Source organism: Archocentrus centrarchus, chromosome 7 (assembly GCF_007364275.1).
Source record: "Archocentrus centrarchus isolate MPI-CPG fArcCen1 chromosome 7, fArcCen1, whole genome shotgun sequence".
NCBI lineage: Eukaryota > Metazoa > Chordata > Actinopteri > Cichliformes > Cichlidae > Archocentrus > Archocentrus centrarchus.
This window is the reverse complement of record NC_044352.1, coordinates 4,992,994-5,019,504: the sequence shown is the minus strand read 5'-3', so window position 1 is coordinate 5,019,504 and position 26,511 is coordinate 4,992,994. Positions and strand designations below refer to the sequence as shown.

At 41.8% G+C, this 26,511-nt stretch overlaps 2 protein-coding genes across 2 annotated transcripts; both read right to left on the bottom strand.

The window, feature by feature from the left end:
• Positions 1-1,339: 1,339 nt before the first annotated feature.
• Positions 1,340-9,087, bottom strand: LOC115783479 (synaptophysin-like). Its single transcript, XM_030734311.1, has 7 exons — positions 8,854-9,087; positions 5,688-5,753; positions 3,642-3,766; positions 3,096-3,294; positions 2,825-3,019; positions 1,614-1,829; positions 1,340-1,411 (listed from the first exon to the last, which is right to left on the bottom strand). The coding sequence occupies exons 1-7, from the start codon at positions 8,953-8,955 to the stop codon at positions 1,355-1,357; spliced, it is 960 nt and encodes a 319-aa protein (XP_030590171.1). The 5' UTR covers positions 8,956-9,087; the 3' UTR covers positions 1,340-1,354.
• A 983-nt stretch (positions 9,088-10,070) lies between these two features.
• Positions 10,071-25,483, bottom strand: LOC115783480 (synaptophysin-like). The gene is made up of 8 exons (XM_030734312.1): positions 25,405-25,483; positions 19,404-19,469; positions 16,105-16,229; positions 15,542-15,740; positions 15,276-15,467; positions 14,158-14,373; positions 13,514-13,593; positions 10,071-12,174 (listed from the first exon to the last, which is right to left on the bottom strand). Exons 1-7 carry the CDS (start codon positions 25,420-25,422, stop codon positions 13,528-13,530), a joined length of 882 nt encoding a protein of 293 aa, XP_030590172.1. The 5' UTR covers positions 25,423-25,483; the 3' UTR covers positions 10,071-12,174; positions 13,514-13,527.
• Positions 25,484-26,511: the final 1,028 nt, after the last annotated feature.

The following is a 26,511-nucleotide window of genomic DNA, read 5'->3' as shown; positions in this document are numbered from 1 at the left end:
GGTTATATGCTTCAGTCTATATGGTTACAATACTTCTACACAGCAGACGCATTCAGGTAACAGTATTAAGCAGACAGAATACCCCAAACCATTATGTCTATATATACCATATTCTCAACAGCAGGACATTTAAGGGTGGATTGGAAGATTTGCAGTAACATTACTACTACAACTAATAGTAGTAGTACTCAAAGTGACATCTGTACAATACAAACATACATTCTCTCCACAGATGAATTAATATGAATAACTCGTAACATTGTCACTGGTTTCAGGTTTCTATTCGTCACCGATGTCTTGGTGGTTAATTCAAGTTGTCAATTTGTCATCTATAACTTTCTTTTTTAATTATTTCTTTTACAAAAAGTCATTATACTGAACATCTAACCCCACATTTCCCTCATCTCTTTCCCAGGGAGTGTTGCATCGGTTGGTTCACTCCGATGCCTCCTGTGAAGGAAAGACAAACGGGAGAGATACTCTTATATAAAAGCTGCTGGTCAAATGATCAGTATCTAAAAAACAAATATTAAGTTTAATTTTTTGGGTCAGGGAATTAAAAACAAACATCATTCTGCAGAATGCAGAAATTACAGCAAAAGATTCAAGTTCACTTGTGGCTTGAAACAAAAGCGAGTCAATCCCCCACAGATGCCCATGCTAGAATATCCAACGGCCTGGTACATACAACTGGTTGGATAGTTTCCACCTTCAGTTTCCGCTTTGAGGGGAGGAGGAATTAGGGGAATGGTCTCTCTACACAGGGTGGTGTAGCAGTCTGCTAGACCTCCTCTCTGGTCCGTTGAGTAACTGAACTTGATTTTTTTAACACCTGTTGTGTTGTTCGTATCTTTAATTCAACTATCTGACAAATGCTATGGCTTGCATTGTGGTAAAGACCATCCAAAAAGTTAGTGTTTCATTAGTTTATACTAATTACCAGGTGACTGTGCTTTGCACCTGTACAGTCCGGATGCAGCCTGCTATGCTAGGTAGCGGATACCTTTGCGCTTCACCCTCCACTCCAAATATGGAAACTTCTGGCTCCAAACAGCAGACAGGATAAGGACCAAAATATTAAAATCAAGGTTTCAAAATGAGGCTTCACAAAGCAGTGGGTGACATCACTGTTGTCATGTACACCTTTCATACACAGTCTATGGGTTTAATTAATTCCTTCAATGCTGCAGCGCCCCCTGGTGTGGATCCTCGAGGCTCTATTTTTTTTTTCTATGTGAAACAAGTTACTAATTAATTAAGAAGTAGTGAATTAATTAAAAGTACTAGATAACATATAATAGGATAGATGGAATATACTGAATATGCTCCACTGACTAACCTGCTTCCTGACAGCTCACATATGATTGGAGAAGGAAGTGGGCACCCCCTGCTGGTTGTAGCTGTGTGCCGTCTGGAGGAGAACAAAACAGGATATATTCAGTCTATTCAGTATATCCAGCCCTTGTGGTAAGGAAGCAGACAAAAGCAGTTAGCTAATCAATAAAGGAACCATTTTGTTTCAACTAAAACCACAGACCTTCAGTGAGCTCTTCTCTTAAGTTACCTGCTGCAGGATTTTTCTCCTCAGCGTTAGCTCAGAAATGTCTGCTCACCTGGTTGTGTCCCTGATGGCTGTAGTCAGGTTGGTAGCCTCCCTGGTTGCCAGTGAATTGGTCTTGTTCATGGGCCCCCTGCTGGGTGTGGGTATCGGGTGCAGCAGGTTTCCCCTGAGGAGGTGGAGCCTGCATGAAGGGAGCGATGATGCCCATCTCCTTAAAGACGAACCAGAGGTTTCCCACCCACAGGATCAAGTTAATGAAACCAAATGCCTGTGAGAGGAGATGGTGAAGCTCATCACTGCATTCTCTGTTTAGATGCAGATACAAAACTCCATCAACTTTTGAATGTTGATGAATGTCAGCATCTTAAAGAATTTCAATTAAATTCCATTTTATTTATATAGCGTCAAATCACAACAGTCACCTCAAGTTGCTTTATATTGTAAGGGAAAGACCGTATAATGAAGCCAAAGATCTCAAATTCAGATTTTGGCAGATTTTTGTTCCCAGAGGAGCAGTTCCTCTAACGGCCACTGGAGGCCGACTAAAAAATCTAATCAGTCCCATTAGACTCCCGCTTAAAAATACTTTACAACTTTGCAGCAGAAAGTATCGCGTTTACAACAATGTTTAGGTGTAAGTATATTATGGCTTTAAATGATAAATTATCTGGATTGAGGCCACACTGAGTGACACGTAGTGGCATTTTGTCTTGTGTGTGGTTGCACTAAAAGACAAACGATGTGCTCTGACCAAATACAGCGAATACAATTGCTCGAGTGTTTTCAAATGCACAAATATTCAAATGCCTAATAGCGACTTCCATCATATTTTGCTGAATATATGGAATATGGAATCATGAATGGATGACTGACCCAAAATATAAGACAATAAAAACCTGGTTTTGGACGTTTTAATAAACATCCTGATGCTGTTTTTAATAGAACCTAATAGTGTTTGGTTTCCTTGTCCAGAAATCAAGCTGCCTGATAGACTGACTATGCAGGGAAAGCTTCATCCTCATTCATCATCAATGACTCATCAGCTGATTGTGATAATTATGATAATTTTCTGTGCCAGTCAGTTTATGTAACAAACATTTGTGGCTTCTTTTTTGGTGTAAATGTTTTTAATTCATTCTCAGTAAAATTCTGTGTTTTAGTGGTCAGTAATGACTCTACTGACACTGCGATATTGGCACTAGTAAGTTCTGAAAGGTTCCCCGCCGTATGATAAGGGTCCCAGCTGCCCAGAGAAAGTCTTACCACAGAGGTGCTGAGTCCAGACATGACCGGGTCGTGGACTTCGCGGCACCTGTTGATCCCACTAACATAACAGGCGGGGATCATAGTGATGACATTATCTGGATTGGTTGCAGCCTTGACGTCAGACAGACCTTTGGCCCAGGCCGCTGAACTCACCAGCCACATGAAGGCAAACACTCCGGTCACTCCCAGATCCTGAAACAGCACACACACACACCAAGTGAGGAAAATTTCTCATAAGTCAACTGGGAAGTCTGGCAGCTGCACTTACAATCAGCGGGCCCTTGTTGTTCTCCTTGTATTTGTCAAAGAAGAAGACGTAGATGCTGAGAGCCGCTGTGGAGTAGAGGAGGGCGAAGACGCCAATGGTGACAAAGAATTCGGCCGAGGAAGAGTAGTCGCCCACCAGGAAAATACGATCTCTGTACCCATCCTTACAATTGGGGGCGTCAAAATACTCTTGGTGGAGTCTGACAGAGGAGGAGTTTAAAGTTTTGAGTTAGTGACGGTGAAGAGAAACAGCCACATGGACTTTGGTGACCAACAATAACTAATAAGAACTTTAGAGCTCTGACAGTCACACCATCTGATCAAAAATCCCCAAATGAGCCCAAAATGCACCTCAAAGCTCTGAAGAACTACTGAAAAGACTAAAGAAGACCCAGGAGTGCTGACTCACGGACATTTGTGAATAAAATCAAGCTTTCCTAAACCAGGATAATACATTTAAATGAGCAACATGAACCCAGGATCCTGCTGCACCCATTAACCTGGGGAATTACATTTAAATAGGTAAAACTTTGGTGTGTGTACTGACCTGAATGGATACTCAAACTCCACCTCTATACTCAGGTCGCTGTACGGTCGGTTATTGCACTCTACCGCAATCCTGAAAATCCCAGAATAACTGCCACAGGTGGAGAAGGCAAGGATGGCGAAGAACTGGAAGAAGAAAGAGGAGCAAAAGACTCCAATGTATTTTCTATTATTATTCAGTAAAGAAAGCTCCATATTTTTCACTTTTGCACTAAAAGAAGAATTTTATATGGACCAATCCTCATGTGAATGCATGTATGTGATATCACTGAGTTCCAGTGCCACTTTAGAGATAACCCCTTGAGTGTCATTTAAGTTGACCTCGTATCAAACCTAGCTAGATATGTAGGGTTTGTATTGAAATTGAGGTTGCTCTGGTCTTGACTAGAGGTGCTACACAAACTTTAGCTTCCATTAAACTAGATGTTGTGAAGATTGGATTAAAATAAGTCGTATAACAATTCTCATGATTGAGGCCAAACTTTTAACCTTGATAGTATGTGTGTTTGTTCTTACATACCTAAATTTCATTAACATCTTTCCCTACATTTAGGTTGCTGGGTTTTGTCTGGTTGCACTAGTCAATCTGTATTATGCCTGAAAACATTCGATGCTTGGGCTCAGACATGGTATGGTACACATTTGGTGTCATAGCAAACCGCAGGTTCCAAGTCATCCAAGCGAGACCGTCAAACAGTATTTTATTTCTTATTTTTGAGTTGAGGGTATAAAAATTAGAATAAGCTGTTTGTTTTGTGTTGGATTCATAAATGAAAAATTAACCAGAATTTAAATTAATTCATCTCTTACAGTGGAAAAGAAAACATCTGGCAACGCTACATTATTTTGGAACAAATTCAGATTGGGGGTCATTGCTGTGGGCTATCCGGAGCTTGGTCCGCATTGCTGACAAGAAGTCCTATTTGTTTCCAGTTGGTGTTGGACTCTGGCAGGGCTGCCCTTTGTCACTGACTCTGTTCTTATTTTTATGGACATAATTTCTAGGTGTAGCCAAGTAGTGGAAGGCTTCTACCTTGGTGGCCTCAGACCTTCATCTCTGCTTTTTGAGGATGATGTGGTTTTTTGTTGGCTTCACTGAGCAATGACCTCCAGCTTGCACTGGGGTGTTTTGTGGCTGGAATGAGAATTAGCACCTCAAAGTCTGAGGACATGGTCCTCAGTAAGAAAAGTAGTGGAGTGCCCAATCTTGGGAACAAGTTACTGCTCCAGGTGGAGAAGTTTAAATATCATGGAGTCTTGTTCATGAGTTAGAGAAGAGTGGAGTGGGAGCTTGACAGATGATGCAGTGATGTGGTCCACTGCGGTGAAGAGAGTGCTGAGTGTAAAGGTGAAGCTGTTGATTTACTGGCCAATTGACATTCCTGCCCTCACCTACACTCAGGACCTCTGGGTAGTGACCGAAGGAATGAGACTGTGAATACAAGCAGTGAAAATGAGCTTCCACAGAGCGGTGATTAGGCTCAGCATTGGAGATAAGGTGAGGAGATTGGCCATTTGAAAGGGGCTTGAAGTATAGCCACTACAGCAGGTCGGGCATCTGACCAGGATGCCTTCTGGGCTCCTCTTAGATGAGATGTACCAGGCATGACCCACAGGGAGGAGGCGTGTATAATATGATGCATTTTATAAAGACAGCTGTACTGTAGTTTGGATGCCTCCAACTGATTAATAAAACTGGACAGGCACTCAGAGAGCAGATCTTTATTTTCAGTTTATAAAAAGTTCAAAAGGTTGAAGTAAATCACTGGTGCCAGACAGGAAGAACCACAGTATCTGCCAAAAAAAGGGGAAGATCAGCACGCCGCTTCAGGTTATAAAAAAACAGCTTTGAAATAGAAAAACCCACTCACATCCCCACTTTTCATTACGGCTTTTGTAAAAATGGCATTGTGAAGCATTAATGATATCTTATAATGTTTCCATAAGATTTTTCTGAGCTTTAAACAGGAATGTGAGATCAGCATTAAATGTATCTGTGCTGCAGTTGTAGTTTTTTGTGGTGCAGGTGTTGGTCTGATGAACTCACCCATTCTAGGACCTTAATGAAGCCCAGAGGAGCCTTCAGCACCCCGAACTGATAATGGGACACCAGCTGCAGACAGAAAGACACACACTAGGTATTTTCATTTGAGGAGCCTGATGAAAAACAGGGGCGGTAATGACCTGCTGTTCAGGAGCACTTTTACTCAGGGACGTCAGAACATCAGGCGCAATATCATTAATGACTAAAACAAAAGAAAACAACACATTTTTAGGAACACTTTCAGTGTTTTTCAGTGCTGAAAACCTTCCTCAAAGATTTTGGTCCATATCGACATGACAGCATCACACAGTTGCTGCAGATTTGTCTGCTGCACATCCATGATGCAAATCGCCCATTTCACCACGTCACAACGATTCTCTGTTGGATTCAGATCTGGTGACTGTGGAGGCCATTTGAGTGAACTCACTGCCGTGATCAAGGAACCAGTTTGAGATGATTTGAACTTTGCAACATGTAGTGTTACCCTGCTGGAAGCAGCCTTAAGAAGATGGTACATTGTGGTTTTAAACGAACAGCAACAGCGCTTACGTGGGCTGTGGGGTTTAAATGATGCTCGGTTGGTACTAAGGGGCCCAAAGTGTGCCAAGAAGCTATCCCCCCCACCATTACACCAGCCTGAACCATTATTACAAGGAATGGTGGATCCATGCTTTCATGTCGTTTATACCAAAGTGTGACCCGACCATCCAAATGGCACATCAGAAATCAGAACTCATCAGAGCAGGAAGCACTTGTCTGATTTTGGTGAGTCTGTGTGATCTGTAGCCTTGGTTTCCTGTTTTTAGCTGACAGGAGTGGCACGCAGTGCGGTCTTCTGCTGCTGTCGCCCATCTGCTTCAAGGTTAGATGTGTTGTGTGATTAGAGATTCTTTTCTGCACACCTTGGCTGCACAGCTGTAACGACTCTCATAGGCCCCGGGGCAGATATTTTTATTGAGCCCTTACTGCCCCGTTTTACCAGAACAAACACGTCTCACATTCTCTCCCTCTCTCTCACACGCACACAGACACATACAATAAGGGCAAAAATAATGGCATATATAGAAACTCTGACCCTTCACTATATATGTGATGAATTACTTTATATTTGAGATTTCCTAAAGACTTTGTTAAATATTCTAGTGAATAATGATCATGAGTTTTTGATTCAACATCATATTTAAATTTATTTAAGGATGTAGGTGGTTTTAGCAAATGCTAAATCATGTGATGTTGTATTTCACTGCATAATATATATATATATATATATATATATATATATATATATATATATATATATATATATATATATATATATATATATATATATATATATATATATATATATATATATATAGGCCAAAGTAACACAAAGACAGCTGTAATGTCTGTAAGCATAGAACAAAGAGAGAAGCCCACTGACCGGATGGGTTAATTATTAATGGAATTCCTCATTCAACAATTGTTTCCTGTGGACCAGCTTCTGCAAAACCTCTCTCCTTCCTCTTTTGCTTATCTTGCTAAACATAATTTAAAATCCACCAGCAAATGACTAAAGAAACTCACCTAAATACAAGCTGTTGCATAGCTGAGGTCAACAGGTTCACAGGTATTTTACATAAATGACAGGGAGTCAACTAAAATTCCATTCATTAAAAAAATGTATATTACATGAAAAAGTTGGGCTTTGGTTCACAAGAGGAAAACCATAACTTATATAACATATAATGTGTCCACTCTACTGAAATTCTGAGAATATGAGTGTCCTGTGTAACGTAGAGGAGGGCCCCATTAAATAGTCATTGTAACTGGCCTATCCTCAGAATGCCGGGGTGTTGCCCTGTTGGACTTACTGCCTTAGATAACCACAATTACAACCAATCAGAGTTCCTGTTTCCTTCCTGTCAGCTTAAAGCAGTGTGGCTGTTCTCCTCTGAACCCCGGCCTCAACAAGGCATTTTACCCCAGAGAACTGCTGCTCACTGGATATTTGATCTTCTTCATTCTCTGTAAACCCCAGAGATGACTGTGTGGGAAAATCCCAGCAGATCAGCAATTTCTGAAATACTCAGACCAGCCCGTCTGGCACCAACAATTTTGTTGGTGCCAGACTTAAATCGTCTTTCTTCCTTATTTTGATGCTCGGTTTGAACTTCAGCAGGTCGTCTTGACCGTGTCTACATGCTTAAATGTACTGAGCTGCTGCCATCATCAGGGATTAGGACACAAATAAGCAAAATAATATTCCAATGTTTCCAGAAGCAGGAGGAATATCTTGTTTCACTTAATGTAGGTACAGTTAAGATCATTATGATCACATTTTCAGAAACAATTAATCGACACTTTATATATAAAAAACAGCCTGAAAGATGCGAACGTCCCAGGATACATTACAAACATCTGACTTGCACTTGTTTATCCTGAATGCATCATTATGACACCTCTAGCCTTCTCACGTTAGCTTTATTTAATAAATTACGTGATTAATAGGGTCAAAAGGTTTTGATAGATCGAGGAAACAAATATAATCGTGTTTTGTCTTTTTACTGGGAAACAACAAATCTAGGTTTATTTCTGAAACCAATGTAACTGTCAGAGGTTATTATTATTATTATTATTTATTCTTGAAGCCCGTCCAAAATAATTTGTACATTTGACAGTATGCTATCCAGAGCAACTGGCCTGGTTTTCCATGCTGGATATTTTACCAGTTTCCTCTTTGACTGCAGGCTCCAGTAGAACAGGATACATGGATACAGGCAGGATGACTTGCATTAACAATCTGAGATTCTTCTGCCGGCTGTCATCAGCATATCGGCCTAATCACCACACCCTCATAGTCAGAAGCGTCACCAACATTAAATTGATCATATTTTATAGGATAACGGATTTTGCGGTGTTTGTTTACTTAACGTGGGAGCTGATCGGTCAGGCTGTATTTTGTGCCTTTCAGTTAAAAGTCTGAGGCGATGACGTGCCGGCGTGTTTTGCTTGAACAGGATAAAAACAGTAATAAATAATCCGGATTTAATCTGCTGTCCGCTGGAAGTTTTTAATGCGTTTTCATGAAGTCTGCGGCTCGTTAGAGCTTGTGAACGGAGCTCCTGTCTTCCGTCGTGTTGTGTTACCAATAAAATCCGTTTTCTGTTTACGATATGAGCACACTGACCTTATTTACTGCCGCCCTTACATCTCTGGGGTCGGATAATGTGTTTGTCCATTGGTTTGGCTTCGGAGCGTCTCCCGGGGTTCTGGTTTTCGGGGCAACCATGTTGTAGTGGCTGTAGTGGAAGTGGATGTAGTCCTCCAGATGTGGTTATTTCTCCAGTATCTCCAGTATGCTCTACGTAAAGTGGGTGTGACCGTTTACAGGAATCGATGCTGGATCCGGTCCAAAAGGAGCAGTTTTTTTGTGTGTGTGTTTCATAACTTTTTTATTCATATTTTCATAGAAAATATGAAACCGTGGTTACAGTGATGCTGCACAGCAGCAACACACCATAACTGGAAATCCCAAAATAATCAGGACAACAGAAGCAAAACGCGCACGCGCGCATGCACACGCACGTTTAATCTCTCCGGTGTTTTGTTCGGTAACACCTGTCGTTATTTCTGCAAATCGTCTCCGATTTTCACCTGTTTGCATTTGTTCAGAGAGGCGGCAGGAAAAGAGGTTGATGTGCGTGGAGTAACTTTTCCTTTATGGTGTTACTTTTTTTGTGTGTGTACTTTAATATTCACCCCAACAACAGGAAAATATGCTCCATGTGAACGAAGACTGCCCCAAGACTCCCCTGCAGCCCACCTCAGTGGGTTCACAGTGGACTTTCCACCCATTCCCCACGCAGACCTCGACAAGCACCTGATATTTTGCTTTTTTTCGTTTGTGGGCCTCCACAAAAACCAAATCTTGTGTGTGAAAAAAAAAAAGATGTTTGCTTTTAATTTTAGAACCTTTCATGCTTGAAATATTTGCAGGGCTCAATCTTGAACTTTCACCTTTAGGTGCAAAAAAGAGATCTTCAGTTCTTAACTTCAGCAGAAAACTGTTGGTCACCTTTTTTTCTTTTTAGGCACATCTCTTAAACTGCTCATTAATACAACTATCAGCCAATCACATGGCAGTAAGGTGTTTCCTGCACCTTTTTGAATCTCTCCCACAAAGAATTAAGGCACTTATGAAGACGGATGGTCCAACCTGGTACTAGCAGGGTGTACCTAATAAAGTGCCTATTGTGTGTATTCCTCATATAGTGTCCTTTTCTCTCCAATCATTTTTCCTTTCTTCTGTCAATTCATCCTTTCATTCCACATTCATCCGCTCACTCATTCATCCGCTCACTCATTCATCCGTTCACTCCTGTGCAGAAACACACAGAATCAGACTGAGATGAGTTTGTCATTTATTGAAACTTTCCACTGAATAAACACAGCAGGGGGATTTTGGTGGGGGATGTCTCCATAGCAACAAGTCACGCACATCATCACTGTCAACACCATCGCCATGGTTACTGATGCCGAGTAGAATATTGTGACACAGGAGGATACATCACAGAGGCGGAGAGGATGGAGATGAAGACTAAAAGAGGGAGGGTAAAAAGAAGGAAAGAAGAGTGAATGAAGGGGGACGTAAAAAGACGGTAACAGGAAGGAAGAGCATAAAAGTATAACAGATGAGAAAAAAGGATTCAAAGAGCAAATGAAATACGGACAGGTAATGATCACACGCTCGCACGCACACACACACACACACACACACACTTGTACAGGAAACAGGAAGTAGAATCACACTGATCTTCAGATACCGAACGACACGAGCAGAAAACACGTCACCATGCGGGAGGAAGATACCGACGCTAAAAACAGCTTCACTTTCAAGAAAAACAACCCAAGAAGAAGAAGAAGAAGAGGAAGAAGCATCACTTTTTTATAGACCCGGAACTTCCCAGAAAGACTCGATTGGCTGACAGAAGACAAATTAAAACAAAATGTAAACAAAACATCAACACGCCATAGTAGCTCGCTGACAGGAACGTCCATCTGAAGATTTAAAGCCAATAAACGAGATCTGTATCTGGTCAAGGAAGCAGGAAGTCCAAGAGGAAGCTTTTAACAGAAACACTTTCTACTCTAGATTTTTTATAGCACAATTATTTGGATTCAGAATGGAAAAAAATGACTTTCTGAGTGGGTGAATTTACCCCCATCAAATATGAAAAACTCATGGCGCAACAACCTGGAACTGCATCAGGATGCAATCGTTAGCTATTGTCCACATTTCCTTTAGAAAGCCAGGTAAAGATATTCACCATGTGGTGGAAACGGCTGTTAAACCTCTGATTATCTTTGCATCTCAAAAGCATGAGAACAATCCAAAGTCAGAAGCTTTGCATAAGTCGCAGTTCAAATAATCATCCCATACTTGGCCTTTACGCAGCCCCTCAGTACCTCATCTGTTTGAAACAAGCCGTTTCAGCTCCTGTATTTTTAGGCTCCCCCTCCCCAAAAACCCACTTGCACTTTCTAATTGGCCAACTTCTGGAAGCCTGTCGAGGGGAAGACCCCAAAGCTTGTGAGCTGTACTGCCTGCTTATGTTTCTATGCCTGCTGCAGATCCTGGGATCTCTTCTATTGTATATTTTTGATTGCATTATAGCAGTACCTCTAATCATCAGACTGGTCTTAACTGAGTTTAGACCAAAAGTAGAAGCCAGTAGAATCTGATCTGGGTTCGTTTTAGCAGCAGCGATCATCCAGATGGACGTTTCTGCAGCTGGAATGTAACAGACAGCAGATTGAAACTCGGCTGAGCCCGCTAAACACACAAACTGTGCAAACCGTAATGACGAGGGGCCATTTTGGATCCAGTTTCCACCCGGCGTCACTATGATGCTGTAGGCTGGACTGGGTTTTACTACGTGCCCAGATTGACATCACTTCCTGTTTATTTACATGCAGCGGGGAGGTGATGTTGGCAGATGCTGTATCAGCTTCTTCGATGGGTTCTCATTTAGGTTTGTCTGGTTTTGATCGGATTGTTCTCGGTGTGGACCCAGTCTGAACAGCTTCACGATTGGCTGGTGTGAATCTGGTTTGCTGATGTAGGGAGGCGGGGCATAAAATTGTGGGCGGGGCAGATCAATAGGAAACAAGAAACATTTCAGTCTATATTATATATCTGTTCAAAGTGATATCTATACAACACAAACATACATTCTCTCCACAGATTAATTAATATGAATAACTCTTATCAACATTGTCACTGGTTTCAGGTTTCTATTCATCACCGATGTCTTGGTGGTTTGTTCAAGTTGTGGATTTGTTATCTATAACTCTCTTTTAATCATTTACACATCAATTCAATATAGTGAACATCTAACCCCCCCCTTTCCCTCATCCCTCCCCCACCCCACCCATTAACTTTGCAGCCAGGAGTGTTGCATTGTGGGTAGGTTGCAGGCGACCCACTGTTGGTTCACTCTGACGCTTCCTGTGAAGGAAAGTCAAACGGGAGAAATTCTTGTTAAAAGAAAAAAAAAAACATCAAATCATTTACAAGCCTTTTGACTAAAGCAACATTAACCTTAATAATAATAAAAACTAACCATCATTCTGCAGAAACCAGAAAGGACAACAAAATATTCAAATGTGTGAAAATGTACGTACAGTTAAATCCCCCAAAATAATGAAAGAAAATTAAACGAGGACGACATTTAAGCTCCGTCGATCTCCGAGGATTTCATAGAGTTCCTACACATGAATATGAAGCAGTGACTTCATAATGATTTGAACAAATTAATTCATGAATACACAGCATATGAGCACAATATTAGTCCACATATTTAAAGATGTGAAAATATACATTCATAGAGGGCCTCACGTAGCAAAACTGCAGTTCCTCTAATAGCCACTTGAGGCAGACTCAAAAAGTGAGTCAATCCCCATAGACTCCTGTGTTAAAGTGTCCAACTTTAGAGCAATTATTCAAAAACAATAAATCATGTTTACAGCCTGGTACAAAGCCTGTACAGGAAGTTTCCATAACTATGACTAAACAACTGTTTTGAAGTTGTTTGTGAAGGGATTAACTAACAGACAGTGGGGAGAAGACAGGAAAGCTTGGAGAAAGACAAGACCTTGGGGCAGATTTGACCCTGGGCCTCATGGTGTATGGGTCGCCTGCTCAACCCACTGAACTAAACCAGCGCCCCCGGTGGAGTATTCTTAGCAAAACTGAGAAATATGATGGCTTGATGTGAGGTACAGACTATCCAAGAAGTTTGTGCTTTAGTTTTGATGAGTGAAATTCCAGTGTTCTATTAGTACTTTGCACCAGGATGATAATTTTGCACTCCACCCTCAAGTCCAAATATGGAAACTTCTGGCTCCAAAAACAGACATGCTATGGAACAACAAGCTAAAATTGAGGCTTCAGATCGAAGTTTCTCAAAGCAGTGGTTGACGTCACATTTGTCATGTCCACTCTTCACATCCCCACAGTGCTGCAGCGCCCCCTGGTGTGTGGATCTGTAGTTTGTTATTATGTGAAAGAAGCTGTTCAATAATTAAGATCTGTATCATAGAAATGCAACTGTCAGAATTAAATGGATACTCCGACCCTCCAGATATTTTATTACAATTGAGCTGATGTTTAAAAATTTTTAAAGTGTTTTTTTCACCACCAAAAATAATGATAAACCAGAGCAACATCACTGCTTTCACCCTGAATATACTGAAGTACAACAGCTTAGTAGGAAAATATTTATGTTACACTGATAATTGACCTTAAATCCAGTGAGGGGTACTTCAATAACCCTCCATGAACTCACCTGCTTCCTTCCGCCTACATCTGATTGGAGAAGGAGGTGGGCGCCCCCTGCTGGCCGTAGCCTTGACCATACTGCGCTTCCTGGAGGACAAAAAACAAAAAAACATGATGTATTCAGTCTGCAACTCATCAGTTTCATTAGTTCAGTTCATCTACAGATTATTTTATTGATCAATAATCACTCATTTGTCTGCAAAATGTCAGATCCAGTAAGATTCAGTCTACAGTCATGGGATAAAAAGTAACAAACTTACCATTTTTTGAAACTGGAACCATCAAATGTTTGTGTTTTAAACAGTTATCAAATAAATATTATATCTGATAATTAATGTATGTAATTTATTAATTATCTGTGTGCCCATGTGCAATAATTTCTGGCATCTTATTTTTGCATTTGAATAAATAATAGATAAATAAATAAATCTAAATAGCAGATGTTACAGATGTAATTGTGGAGTCTGGGGCAGTGTGATCAAAAAGATCATCAAGAAATTAATAATCAAATTTATCAATAAAGGAATAAAATGTTTCAACCAAAATCACATCTAGTCACAGTCCTTCAGTGAGCTCTTCTCTTCAGGTTCCAGGTTTGAGGTTACCTGCGGCAGCATTTTTCTCTTCAGCATCATCAGTTTGATTGCTCACCTGGTTGTACCCCTGCTGGCTGTAGTCAGGTTGGTAGCCTCCCTGGTTGCTGGCGTATGGGTCCTGTTCGTAGGCCCCCTGCTGGCCGTAGGCATCAGGTGCAGCAGGTTTCGCCTGAGGAGGCGGAGCCCGCATGAAGGGAGCGATGATGCCCGTCTCCTTAAAGACGAACCAGAGGTTTCCCACCCACAGGACTAGGTTAATGAATCCAAATGCCTGCGAGAGGAGATGGTGAAGGTTATCACTGCATTCTCTGTTTAGCTGCAGACACAAAAATCCATCAACTGCTGAAGGTTTGCAAACATCTTAAAGAACAATCCAAAGTTTTCAAACTCAGATTTTGATGGAAGTGCTGAAAACTGCAGTTCCTTTAATGGCCACTTGAGGCAGACTCCAAAACCAAGTCAATCCTTATAGACTCCCATGTATAAATATTTTACAACTTGCAGTAGAAAGTATCATGTTTACAGAAAGGTTTCCTTATTTATGGCCTAGATTCAATTTTATTCGTATAGCGCCAATTCACAATAACATCCACCTCAAGGTGCCTTGCAATGTAAGGTAAAGACCCTAAAAATCGCAAACACTCGGCAACAGTGGGAAAGAAAAACTCAGTTTTAACAGGAAGAAACCTCTTGCAGAACCAGGCTCAGGGAGGGGCAATGTGGTTGGGGGTGAGGGGAAAGAAGAGTGTAGAAGGACACAGGACAAAAGACACAAATTCCCCTTTTATAGCTGGATGAGGGTAACCCAGCCATTTAAACTATATTATAGCTTAAAGTTATGCATCATCAGGGTTGAGGCCACACTATGTGACATTTTATCTTCACCTTGTGACAGAAGAGTGGAAGGGAAGACTTATAAGATGGTATGGAGGTACTGCTATGATGGTTTGGAGATGGTGGCACTGGGGATTCCCCCAAGTGGGGTTGACCCACTGTCATTGCTTGAGGCATTAGGGTCACACTTCAGTTTAAGACTCCCATGATCTGTATGACTGAGAACCTACACAGACATTTCTCAGTAATATACTGTGCTTTAGGGACAGTACTAACACTCAGGTATTGGCACTAGTATCCATAAACTTCAGAAAGTTTAAGGGTCACAGTGAGTCTTACCACAGAGGTGTTGAGTCCAGACATGACCGGATCGTGGACCTCGCGGCACTTGTTCCCATTGACTTCACAGGCGGGGATCATAGTGATGACATCATCCGGGTCGGTCGCAGTCTTGACGTCAGACAGGCCTTTGGCCCAGGCCGCTGAACTCACCAGCCACATGAAGGCAAACACTCCGGTCACTCCCAGATCCTGAAACAGCACACGCACACCGAGTGAGGAAAATTTCCCATAAGTCAACTGGGAAGTCTGGCGGCTGCACTTACAATCAGCGGGCCCTTGTTGTTCTCCTTGTACTTCTCAAAGAAGAAGACGTAGATGCTGAGAGCCGCTGTGGAGTAGAGGAAGGCGAAGACGCCGATGGTGACAAAGAATTCGGCCGAGGAAGAGTAGTCGCCCACCAGGAAAATACGATCCTTGGTGCCATCCTTACAGTTGGGGGCGTCAAAATACTCTTGGTGGAGTCTGACAGAGGAGGAGTTTAACGTTTTGAGTTAGTGACGGTGAAGAGAAACAGCCACACGGACTTTGGTGACCAACAATAACTAATAAGAACTTTAGAGCTCTGACAGTCACACCATCTGATCAAAAATCCCCAAATGCGCACAAAATGCACCTCAGAGCTTTGAAGAACTACTGAAAAGACTAAAGAAGACCCAGGAGTGCTGACTCACAGACATTTGTGAATAAAATCAAGCTTTCCTAAATCAGGATACATTTAAATGAGCAACATGAACCCAGGATCCTGCTGCACCCATTAACCTGGTGAAATACGTTTAAACTGGTTAAAATTACCTTTAGAGTTCATTGTGTTGGTGTGTGTACTGACCTGAATGGATACTCAAACTCCACCTCTATACTCAGGTCGCTGTGCGTCCGGTTCTTGCACTCCACCAAAATCTTGAACATCCCAGAATAACTGCCGCAGGTGGAGAAGGCAAAGATGGCGAAGAACTGGAAGAGGAAAGAGGAGGAGCAACAACACATCACAAGCTTCACTTGCACAAGTGGTATCCTTTTTGTATGTGGGAGAGCTTCTGGGATCTGGTCCGGTTGCGCGTGTCGATCCGTACTGAGGACATTTAAATGTGTGGGCGTGGCCACGGGTGGTGTCGCAGGCAAACTACAGATCAAAAATCACCCAAATGAGACGCTCGCCACATTTATTTCCTCCATTTGAGTTGAGGAGAAAAGCAAAAGCACAAACGAAGAGGCGTTCCTTGTTTTTTGAGTTGGTTTCAAAATTCAAATAATTGTTTTTCCATTTTAAGATTTTGGCTTGAAAATGCACAGATTACAGACGCGCTCGTGCACAGTGTGAGCACAGGCGAGTGGGAGTACTTCCTCCAGCCCAACGTTTTCCACTGTAATTTCATGTGTGTCTCTGTTGGTCATATTAATGTTGGCCTCCGTTGAAATTCGGGTGAATCTCCTGGTGATTAAGGTCAGGATCCCTGATGGAGATTCCTAATGCTGTCAGTATTTGATCCCGGTTGCCGGTTTTGGTTTCCTTTTAGACTGAAAACAAAAACATTCAAGTGTTTTATGGATTTATGCTCGCCCCTTTTCAGTTTTTGGCAACTTTGATGGGAAACAACAGGGTGAAATAAACTAAAATTAAACTGTGGTTGAATCATTTCAGGATTATATCTTTGAGACTTATTTTGCACCTGATTTTGCCTCTAAGAGAACAAGCTGTACTTTTTTAGAGGGGGTTCATTAGGAAGCGTTCGTTAGGATGTGACTCAGGGTTTCTGTATTTTTTATTAATACATTCATTCAGCTCCTGCAGGTGATTCTGCTAAAAGACTACAGCTGGTCAAATAATGCATTCCAAGAGACAAAGTTTAGCAACACTAAATTCTTAAAAAAAAGCATGAAATAAAATCCCCATGTATCCATTTATAGAATCACGTTGGATTGAAGAATCTGACATGATTGTGACACTTGACCTTTGACCTGCAAACACGCAGCATCCTTGGTTTGTCCATGAAACTGCTCCTCCTGTGGCTGAAACTGCAGCTTTGTTAATGCAGTTCTGCTGAAGCAGAGGAGGTGCTGGCTCCTGCAGGATGATGACTCATCATCACGTCTATGTTTAGTGACTCAGTTGCAGCGAAAAGCTTTGCATATCAGACAGGAACCGAACCGACAACCGTCTCGGCCTCACCGAGAACTGTGCAAAGCGACTGCAACAGGCTGATGAAAACAGACTTGTCGAGTCAGCAGGAAGAATCAGTGAGATGTTCACAGCTTTGCTTTAAGGATCCCTCCAGATGTGCCAGAAGGTCCATGAAACTCTCCTGTCTGAAGGTTTTTCTATTGGAAAGTTAAGATTTCTGATGAGAAGTTCATGAAATGGAATTCATATTTTAAACTTTAATTCTTGGACACAAGATGGTCCTTTAAAAATAAAAGAATTTCTGTATGTATGAGTTTGTAAGTAAATCTGCTTTATTTATGTGGTTCCTTCCACCTGATGCCTAAAACCTGAGGGGCACTCAGAGGTCACATCTTACACCGGATTACATATCTTACTTTGCAATTTAAAAAAATATAGTAATCATAATCAGAAAAAAAATGTGTGTACATCTAAGTGAAAAGATACCAGACTGTTGTTGCAACAAATTGTTTCCACTGGTGTTCCCATTTTGAGTGTCACAATATGAATTCCCTACTTTGCCACACTCGCGACCAGCTGTGATCCTCTTCTAGCCACGACTTAGACTAACTGCTGCCACAGCGGTCACCCCGAGTGTCCCCACATTGCCACAAGTGTGGGGACCAGTTGTGAGGCTCGTGCAGCCAAGTCTTTGATAAACTGCCACCGCAACTGTTGCCCCAACTGTCCCTGATTTCCCACGAATCTGTCACGATTCGGCCACACGAGTTCCTCGCAAGGAGGTTGCATGAGCACACACACCCACATTGCCAAGTAGGGATTGGACCGTCTGACTGTGACCATCTGCTCAGTCAGTGTGTGGGTGTGTGATATTTAATACCACACATACAGTACTGAAGTTACATCACTTCTATGCAGGCTTCAGTACCTCAGTGGAATTTGTGAATAATCCATTTCCTTGTTCTCTGAATCAATCTACTAATAATACAATATAAACGTGGAACATTTTAACCTTCTTTTGATCAGAGCTCATTTACTGGGACGTCAGCCCTGAAGGTCAGTCTGAACTGACATTTTTAGAGGTTTTTTTTTAATGCTCCTGTTTAATCTGGCGTATTGATCCACACTGAGACTTTCCATGTTTTTTCCCTCTGTTTCTTCTGGTGACGCTTACAGTAATGCCCACAGACAGCTGTAATGACTGATGAAGCTTTTGGTGTCAGATCTTTCCTACCTGCTAATTTAATTATTAAGACAAACGATTCCGGGGAGAGCTGGTATCTATAATTGTTTTCCATCTTCACGTGTCTGTGTTTTTGCTGATGTCTGCAGCTCAGACCCTCTGCGATCAATGACATGTCAAAACTATTATACAACATGTGAGCATCACTGTTATAAGTTAGATTCATGAGTGTTAAAATACGACTACATTACCAAGAGTCACAGCTGGGGATACACAGAACTTCTCGTGTTAAAATGCAGGTAAAAAGGAGACTTTCATATGCTGTGGTTTGTTTTGATAAGCTATGAGAGCCCAAAAATTCTGTAAAAATTAAGGCAAATGACAAAATGCAAAATTTCAAACCATTTCTTTGCATTTCAAGGGCCTGTTAAAATTTTCAAGGCTTTGTTTTAATATACCAAACTCAGCATATTCACATCACCATCACATGCAACAAAATCCCGCATTGAGCTGCAGTCTTTTCACATTTTAGCCATGATGGAAACCCAAAAGAAGCGCAAACTGAACGGAGCTGATAGTCTAGCTACTGTTGTAATGAATGAAACCACCATGCAGGCGCACTTTAAAGATTAACATAAATTCTGTTACAAAGAAGAAAATTCTGCATTCAGTCCCATCTCATCACAGAGCTGCGTGAATTTGTGCTTCTAAATGTGAAATTAGCTGCAGGAGTTAAATGTCCTCACAAACTCCGGAGGACGCGGCGTATCTGTGCTGCGGTTGCAGTTTTTCTGTGGTGCAGGTGTTGGTCTGATAAACTCACCCATTCTAGGATCTTAATGAAGCCCAGAGGAACCTTCAGCACCCTGAACTGACCCTGGGCCACCAGCTGCAGACAGAAAGACACACACCAGTTAATTATATTCATTTGAGCAGCCTGATGAGAGACGAGCACGCTGATCTCCTGCTGTTCAGGAGCTCTTCCACTCAGAGCCAGCAGAACGTTAGAGGCAGCATCAGTATCACTAAATTATAAAAAACATTTTTGGGGGAAAATTATTAAAACCATTTGGTATTTTAAAACCATCCTTAAAAAGACAAACATTTGCATACATGCCAGTGATGGTGCCCTCTAGTGGTCCAGCTAATAAAGCAGAAGGAAAGGTGTGACCGGTGGCAGAGAGGAGGTCAGGGTGGTTAAACTCTGAAGGGTTGATTTCAGAGATTATTTCCGGTTTCAAACCACTAATGTTGTTTCTATTAACCTTTAACACCCGTTTCTCTTCATCGCTGCAGCATCAACACCACCAGCCAACATTTCAACGATGAACAGCCCCAAAAGTCGTGCTGATGTTGGAGACACTCGTGTGCCAGTGACTGGACTTCTCGAGTCACCTGGACCTCCTTGTTGAGACTTTCAAGCAAGAGAAAGTTTGTGTTTGAGAATTGTTTTACATCATCTATCAGTTACAACAGTGAGAAACATCCACTGATGGCAGCATCCAGAAAAAACTCTGGAGCTCCTGAGTCAGCTGACAATGATTCAGATCACAGGTTTATAATGTGGTCAACATGTGAAGCTCACAATGCAATAAATGAGACAGAATTTATCTGTAGATTAATATTAATGGCTTAAAGTCTTGTAATGGTAATATCTGCATGTGAGTGGATGTTATTCTGTGAACCATTTAACTTGCAATAAAATGTCCCTGAATTATAAAAAAGAAAGAAGCGTTTAATTTCTTTCTTGCAATAATCTGAATAGTATTTCTTGCTTTGTAAGAGACGGTCTGACTGGACGTGGAAACAACATCAACATGGAGATAAAACCGTTTTTTTACCCCAGAGGGAACGCCGCTATTTAAACCATGTTTGCTGGGTAATGGTCCTTTAATCCTAATGAGCCTCTCATACTTTACTGGCTGTCTGATCGCTGTTTCTCACCGCTTCATTTCTGCAGTACTGATAAAGCTGAACTCATTTTCATTTATCTGGAGGAGGATTTACTGTGTGGGAAAAATTTCAAAATGTCCTTTAAGTACTTGGAGAATATATTTGTTAGGATTTCAGAGCATTTGGGAATGTTCTGGGACAGATTCAGGAATGTTTGAGATTTTCTTGATATTTATCCAGTTATATGGGAACTTTTTGAAAAGACTTGCATTAAAAAAAAAAAACAATTCCAATTTATCTGAAAATATCATCCTGATTTTTCTGGGAATACTTTCATATTTATTTGGAACAATTTCAAACTGTTTTAGGATCATTTTCAAAAGGACTTTTGCAGCCACTCATACTCTGCTTTTTTAGTCCACATCAATCCAAAACTACAGCTGATCCCGTGCATGAACATAAACCTGAAGGCGAACTATTTTCTGTTATTCTGACTGAACCTTTGATTAAAATCATACACGGAGCAGACAGACAGCGTCGCGTCCTGTGTTCAAACAAACCGATCGATTCGTCCTCTCAGATTTCAGCTCACTGCTCAACTCATGAGATAATCGATCCTCAGATGAATGTGCCAAGGATAAGATATCAAACATGCTTTGGGGATATTATAATATTGTAGTTATTAGCAAACATCATTTAAAGCTCAATAAAAGAATACAAATGTGCAAAAATGTATATATTTGTATAAGCGATCTTCCCTTTAAAATGGCACCATCTTAATCTGAAATGTAATTGTTACATTAAAGAATCAGAGTTTAATAATCAAACATATTGTCCTAATATTATATGTTATTGTATACTGTGACCTTACTGTACAACATAAAACACCTTGAGACACGTCTTATGAATTAGTAAGTAAAATAAAAACCAATGAGGAAACATGAATTTCCAGTGGATTCCTGTCTTTACTTTATAGATATTCATAATTCATAAATAAAAGAGTGAAGACGACTAAAAAAAAAAGCCAAATTAGAAAATGTGTTGAAATGTTACTGATGACGGTTTACAGCAGAATAAAGATGCAGACGTGCCCACAAACCACCAAAAGGTTTGATGATAATTCCGCAGTGACTCAAACTGTACCGCAAGTTACAGATTAGCAAAAAACGATATTTCAAACTGATTAATACTCAAGTCAAAAGCAGCACTGCGGCTCTGAAGACAGCACCCACAGAACAATGCAAGTCTTGTTCCAGAGGCTGACTCAGGCTTCCAGGGATTTAGGGTCATCTCAGGAGCGATGCCAGCATCTGTTGCTGCCCTCCTGCTAACTTCCACTAAAACCAGCCAGCAGAGCTGAAATGATCGGTTGATTAATTGACAGGAAATTTTAAAAACTTCGTTGCCCGCTTCGACGATGGCAGGATGGACTTGTTTTCCAGTTTTCTGTGGCAGTAAGAGGGAACATTGTTCAGCCTATATACTGGAACTTGGGCTTAAGGGAATAATGGTTTTCTTTTTTCAGTATTTTCTGACATTTAAATACTGAACAGTGGACCACTTGTGCATTTGACGCCATCGAGCCGCTGCTACCGAGGGAGAACATAGAGGGAATGTCAGTAAACACATCCATCATCTCCTGGATTACTGACTTCCTGACAGTCCGGCTGCAGTGAGATTACAGGAGCTCCACAGAGCCGTCTCCATTCCTGTTCACCTGACACACCTCGGCCTTCAGAGCTGGTGACACCAGCAGACTGATCAGGAAGGCCGGCTCTGTGATTGGCTGCAAAGTGGACACATCTGGAGCTGTGGTGGGGAGGCGGTCACTGAGCAAACTGTTATCCATCGCGGATGATCCTGAAAACCCTCTGCACCGCTTACCGGACAGGCAGCGGAGCTCCTTCCCTAACAGACGGATTCAGCTCCGCCGCCACAAAGACAGGCACAGGAAATCTCTCACATCACAGCCAATAACTCTTTAAAATACCTTTATTAGCATTTCAACTGCTGTAGCATAATTATTTCACAAACATGAGATAAATAAAGTATCTTAGAAAAATGTAGAAAAGCACTTAATTCTCATCCTCCACAAACCACAACTTCACTTTTTAAAAGTGATCCGCACTACAGCCATTTAGTCTCCTGGCAAAGCTCCACCTCTCCACCAAGTTTTCTGCTCGCCAGTTTGTGCGTTCCTGCTGAAACACACACACACACACACACACACACAAAACACCAGCGCCATTTGATAAACAACAACTTTACATCAACAGCATAAAATGGCTCCTAAAACGAGATTCTTTTTCTCTTTCCAGACCAGAATCACAACCTTCGACACACACCTACACATCTGTAATCGAACACAAATACAACACTGCGCTAACACAGGATAACCTTTCTCGTGTGGAACAAACCACTAATCAAACATTTTAGGTGTCATATCAGAGCCGGATGCTGCAGATGAAGTGCCTTCATCTGATCATGTAATCAAAGAAGAACTGAAAACATTTCAGATGACATGGAAATCAATTTTCCACAGATATGAGTACAGATGCACCTCGAAATTTTGGACAATCTGCTTGAAAGCCACGGCACGGACGTTCCTGACACTTCAGTTTAAGGCACTCCTGAAGCTTCATTTCTCAACAAGCAGACAGACTTCAACAGAAATAGACTGCACAAGATCACAGGCACGTGTTTTTGACTCATTGGTTGCAGATGGAAAATGTTTGCTTTCTAGCATGTGGCTAACATGGTGAACAGGTGTGTTTTTACCCCGAACCAGAATTTAAAAAAAAAAGTCAAAACCAAGTCTGAAACCTGTGATCCGACACAAACGTCAGCCTTCTTCAGGCGGACGTCCCGTCATCTGAGCCATCGGCACTCGACCTGCTTCATTGAGGAACTGGAGTTTAAGCTTCCTCACCTGGAAAAGATCGTTTTCGGATGCATTATCCAGCATGCTGCAAAAAACAGACTAGAGGAAGCTGTTAAAGTAAACAACCGTCACTTCACACACATCCTGCGAGGTGTTCAGCTGGACATCTGTACATGCTGCTGCTACTTCTAATAAAGTATTTTTGAATCCCCCTTATTATTATTTTTTCAAAACAGACGTTTTTACATTTTACTCATTTCCAGACCTATAATCACATTTTTGGGCTCCACTAAAGTAACTTTACATGATTCACAGTTTAAAATAATTCTTATTTATCTGCTGAAAAAGAGAAGCTTATTCTGCTCCCCCTTTTTGTCTCAAGCAGAACATTTGGGCTTCTCTGCTCACAGCTGGAACAGAGAGATCACCATATTTTGGATATCTCCTGTCTGTGACATAAAAAATGAGCTAAGAGCAGAAAAAAAAAAAAAACAGTCTATCCTCATTACTTGAAACATTGGCCATATGTAACCTGAGCACCATTTACATTTTTTACATGCAGAGGAATCCTGGGAACAGGATAAACACAGAATTTAAGAGTTTTCAGATTTTAATTGTTTCAGTAGAAAAAATAAATTAGGAGCAAATAATCTTTTTCAGGAAAACCTGTTTAACCACCACATTCTTACAATGGTGCCCTAAAAAATATCAAAAGATAAAACAGCAGCCGCACATTTGTAAGACATGTAAAAATGCTGCCCCCTGGTGGTGAACACTTTAGTTACATTCTACAGAGAGCAACTACAAAAATGACCTTTAAATGAAGGGACGCAGAAATTAAATGAGTTTGTTATGGAGTGTTATACAAAATATTCTGATACATTATTACCAACTGTTCCTGGCAAGTAAGGGCAGGTAATAGGTGTATCGGCCGCGATCACCCGGTGTTATTAATCAAATGTAAGAGATTGAAGCTGCTATAGAGCACCTACTGAGCCCCCACAGAAATCAGCCATAGATCTGAAATGATGTTTGATTGACAGGAAATTTTCGGGCGCCAGCTTTTCAGTGTCGGTATGTCGCCCGCTCCTTTTTCTAACGTTCAAAACAGTCCAAAGAAATCAGCCGTGAAACATGTGAAATAGCAGGCTGTGATAAAAACTAACAGTGATGTGATGCTGGCTTTTCTCTCGGTCTCCATCTTAAAGGTAGCCGAGGAAGAGGAGGGGGGGAGTAGGAGGAAGAAGAAGAGGAGGAGGAGGAGGAGGAGGAGCAGCTGAATCTGGGTGAACCCGCTTAGATTCGGGTTAAATAACAGATCGGGTCGAGTGGAAAACAGCGAGAGCGCGTAAAAAAAACAGATCCGGTCAGACCCGCAACAACATCAGCATCAGCATCCCGAGCAGAGAGGACGCCCTCCCCCTCCTCCTCCGGCTGCCATTTTACAACCCGACACACACACACACACACACACACACACACACACACACACACACACACAAACACACACACACACACACACACGCACACGCACGCGCACGCACGCGCGATTTCATGTAATCACGAGAACGCGGAGCTGCTGAGATATTCATGTTTATTGCGTTTTTATTTCGGGCCTCCTGCAGGCAGTGGCGCAGGGATGGAAACCCCAAACACAGCGGCTCTTGCGTTTGCAAACCTCCCGCAGTCCGTCTCACAACAGCCTCTCCCCTCCTCCCACACAGACACACACACAGAGACAGACTCACACACAGACAGGGCGGCATAAACATACAAACATGGACCATCATGAAGAACCGAGTCCGGTTGCGCGGCTCCGAAAAGCATCTCCCCTCCGATTCTCCCTTTCGTCCTCCGGGACATCCTCCGCCAGCTGTCGGAGCCGCCTCCTGCCACCGGGATGCGGCCGACACGGAGATGCTTCACCGGGAGACAAATACAAACAGAACCCGAACCGCGACACGAACACAGCCCCGAACCCAGAACCGATAAACGAACCGAATCTGCAGCAAACAGGTGGAATAAAAAGGTGGATGCTGAGTGTTTGTACCTGATTTACGACGTCCATCCTGACGAGTGTCGAGAGGAGCGAGAACTGGGAGGGGGAGCAGCAGGCGCGAGGAGGGGCCGGGGCCGGGCTGCCTCCACGTCCACGACACTATTTTTATTTACAAAAAAAAGGAGAGAGACATTTCAGAATAAAAATAAACATCACGGATAAAATATATTAAAATATTAAACATTAATTATATTTTATTAGATTAAAAATTAAAATATCTCTTTTTTGGGGGGGGGGGGGGGGGGGCATCATCACGGTAGTAAGTGGTGGTGACGCCTGACGATGACGGCTTGGAATCATGTGACTCGATACGTGACGTTCAAAAGACATCTACAAACATCTGTATTTTTACAACCGTGACATTAAAACCCCCTGACAGCCTGTTCGGCATTAACACCTACTTCATATAAAGAGTTATTATTTATACAATTGTTATGAACTCATAACAAAGAAATGAACAATAACAATAACATAAATTAGTAACAGCCTATATAAATATAAATACATATAAATGTAAACAGAACAGCTGGTCAAGCTGGGAAAGGGCCATACATTTTTATACCTCCATGTGGGAGTACTCCTTTATCAGCACCCTGTTTGTCAAATTTTCCAAACTGAAACTCAAAGTAGACGTGCACTCAACTCCAAATTTTTAATATGAAAACCACCAGCAGTCACCTATCAGTGAGCTTCAGTTTGTCAGATTTTCCAGCCACTGTTTCTAATCACACTGCTCTCGTGAGTAACAACAACAGCCATAATTTACAAAATGAAATTTATGCTGTATTCAGCAGTACTTTAAGCTAGTGGTTGAGTTTTTATTGAGGTCATAATGAACAGGAGCCGAGGTCCATCTTCTCAGACTTCTGCAACAACAAGAGTCGCCCCCAGCTGGTCATTGAAAAGCAGCAGCCCTAACAGAGAAACCCAGGCCTCCCTCTCCCCAGCCACCTCCTCCAACTTATCTGGTGGAAGACCAAGGCGTTCTCAGGCCAGCCAAGAGAATAATCTCTCCATTGTGTCCTGGGTCTAACCCCTGACCTCCTCCAAAAATACACAAAGAAAACCGAATTGTTCCTTATGAATCTGAGGTTTGAC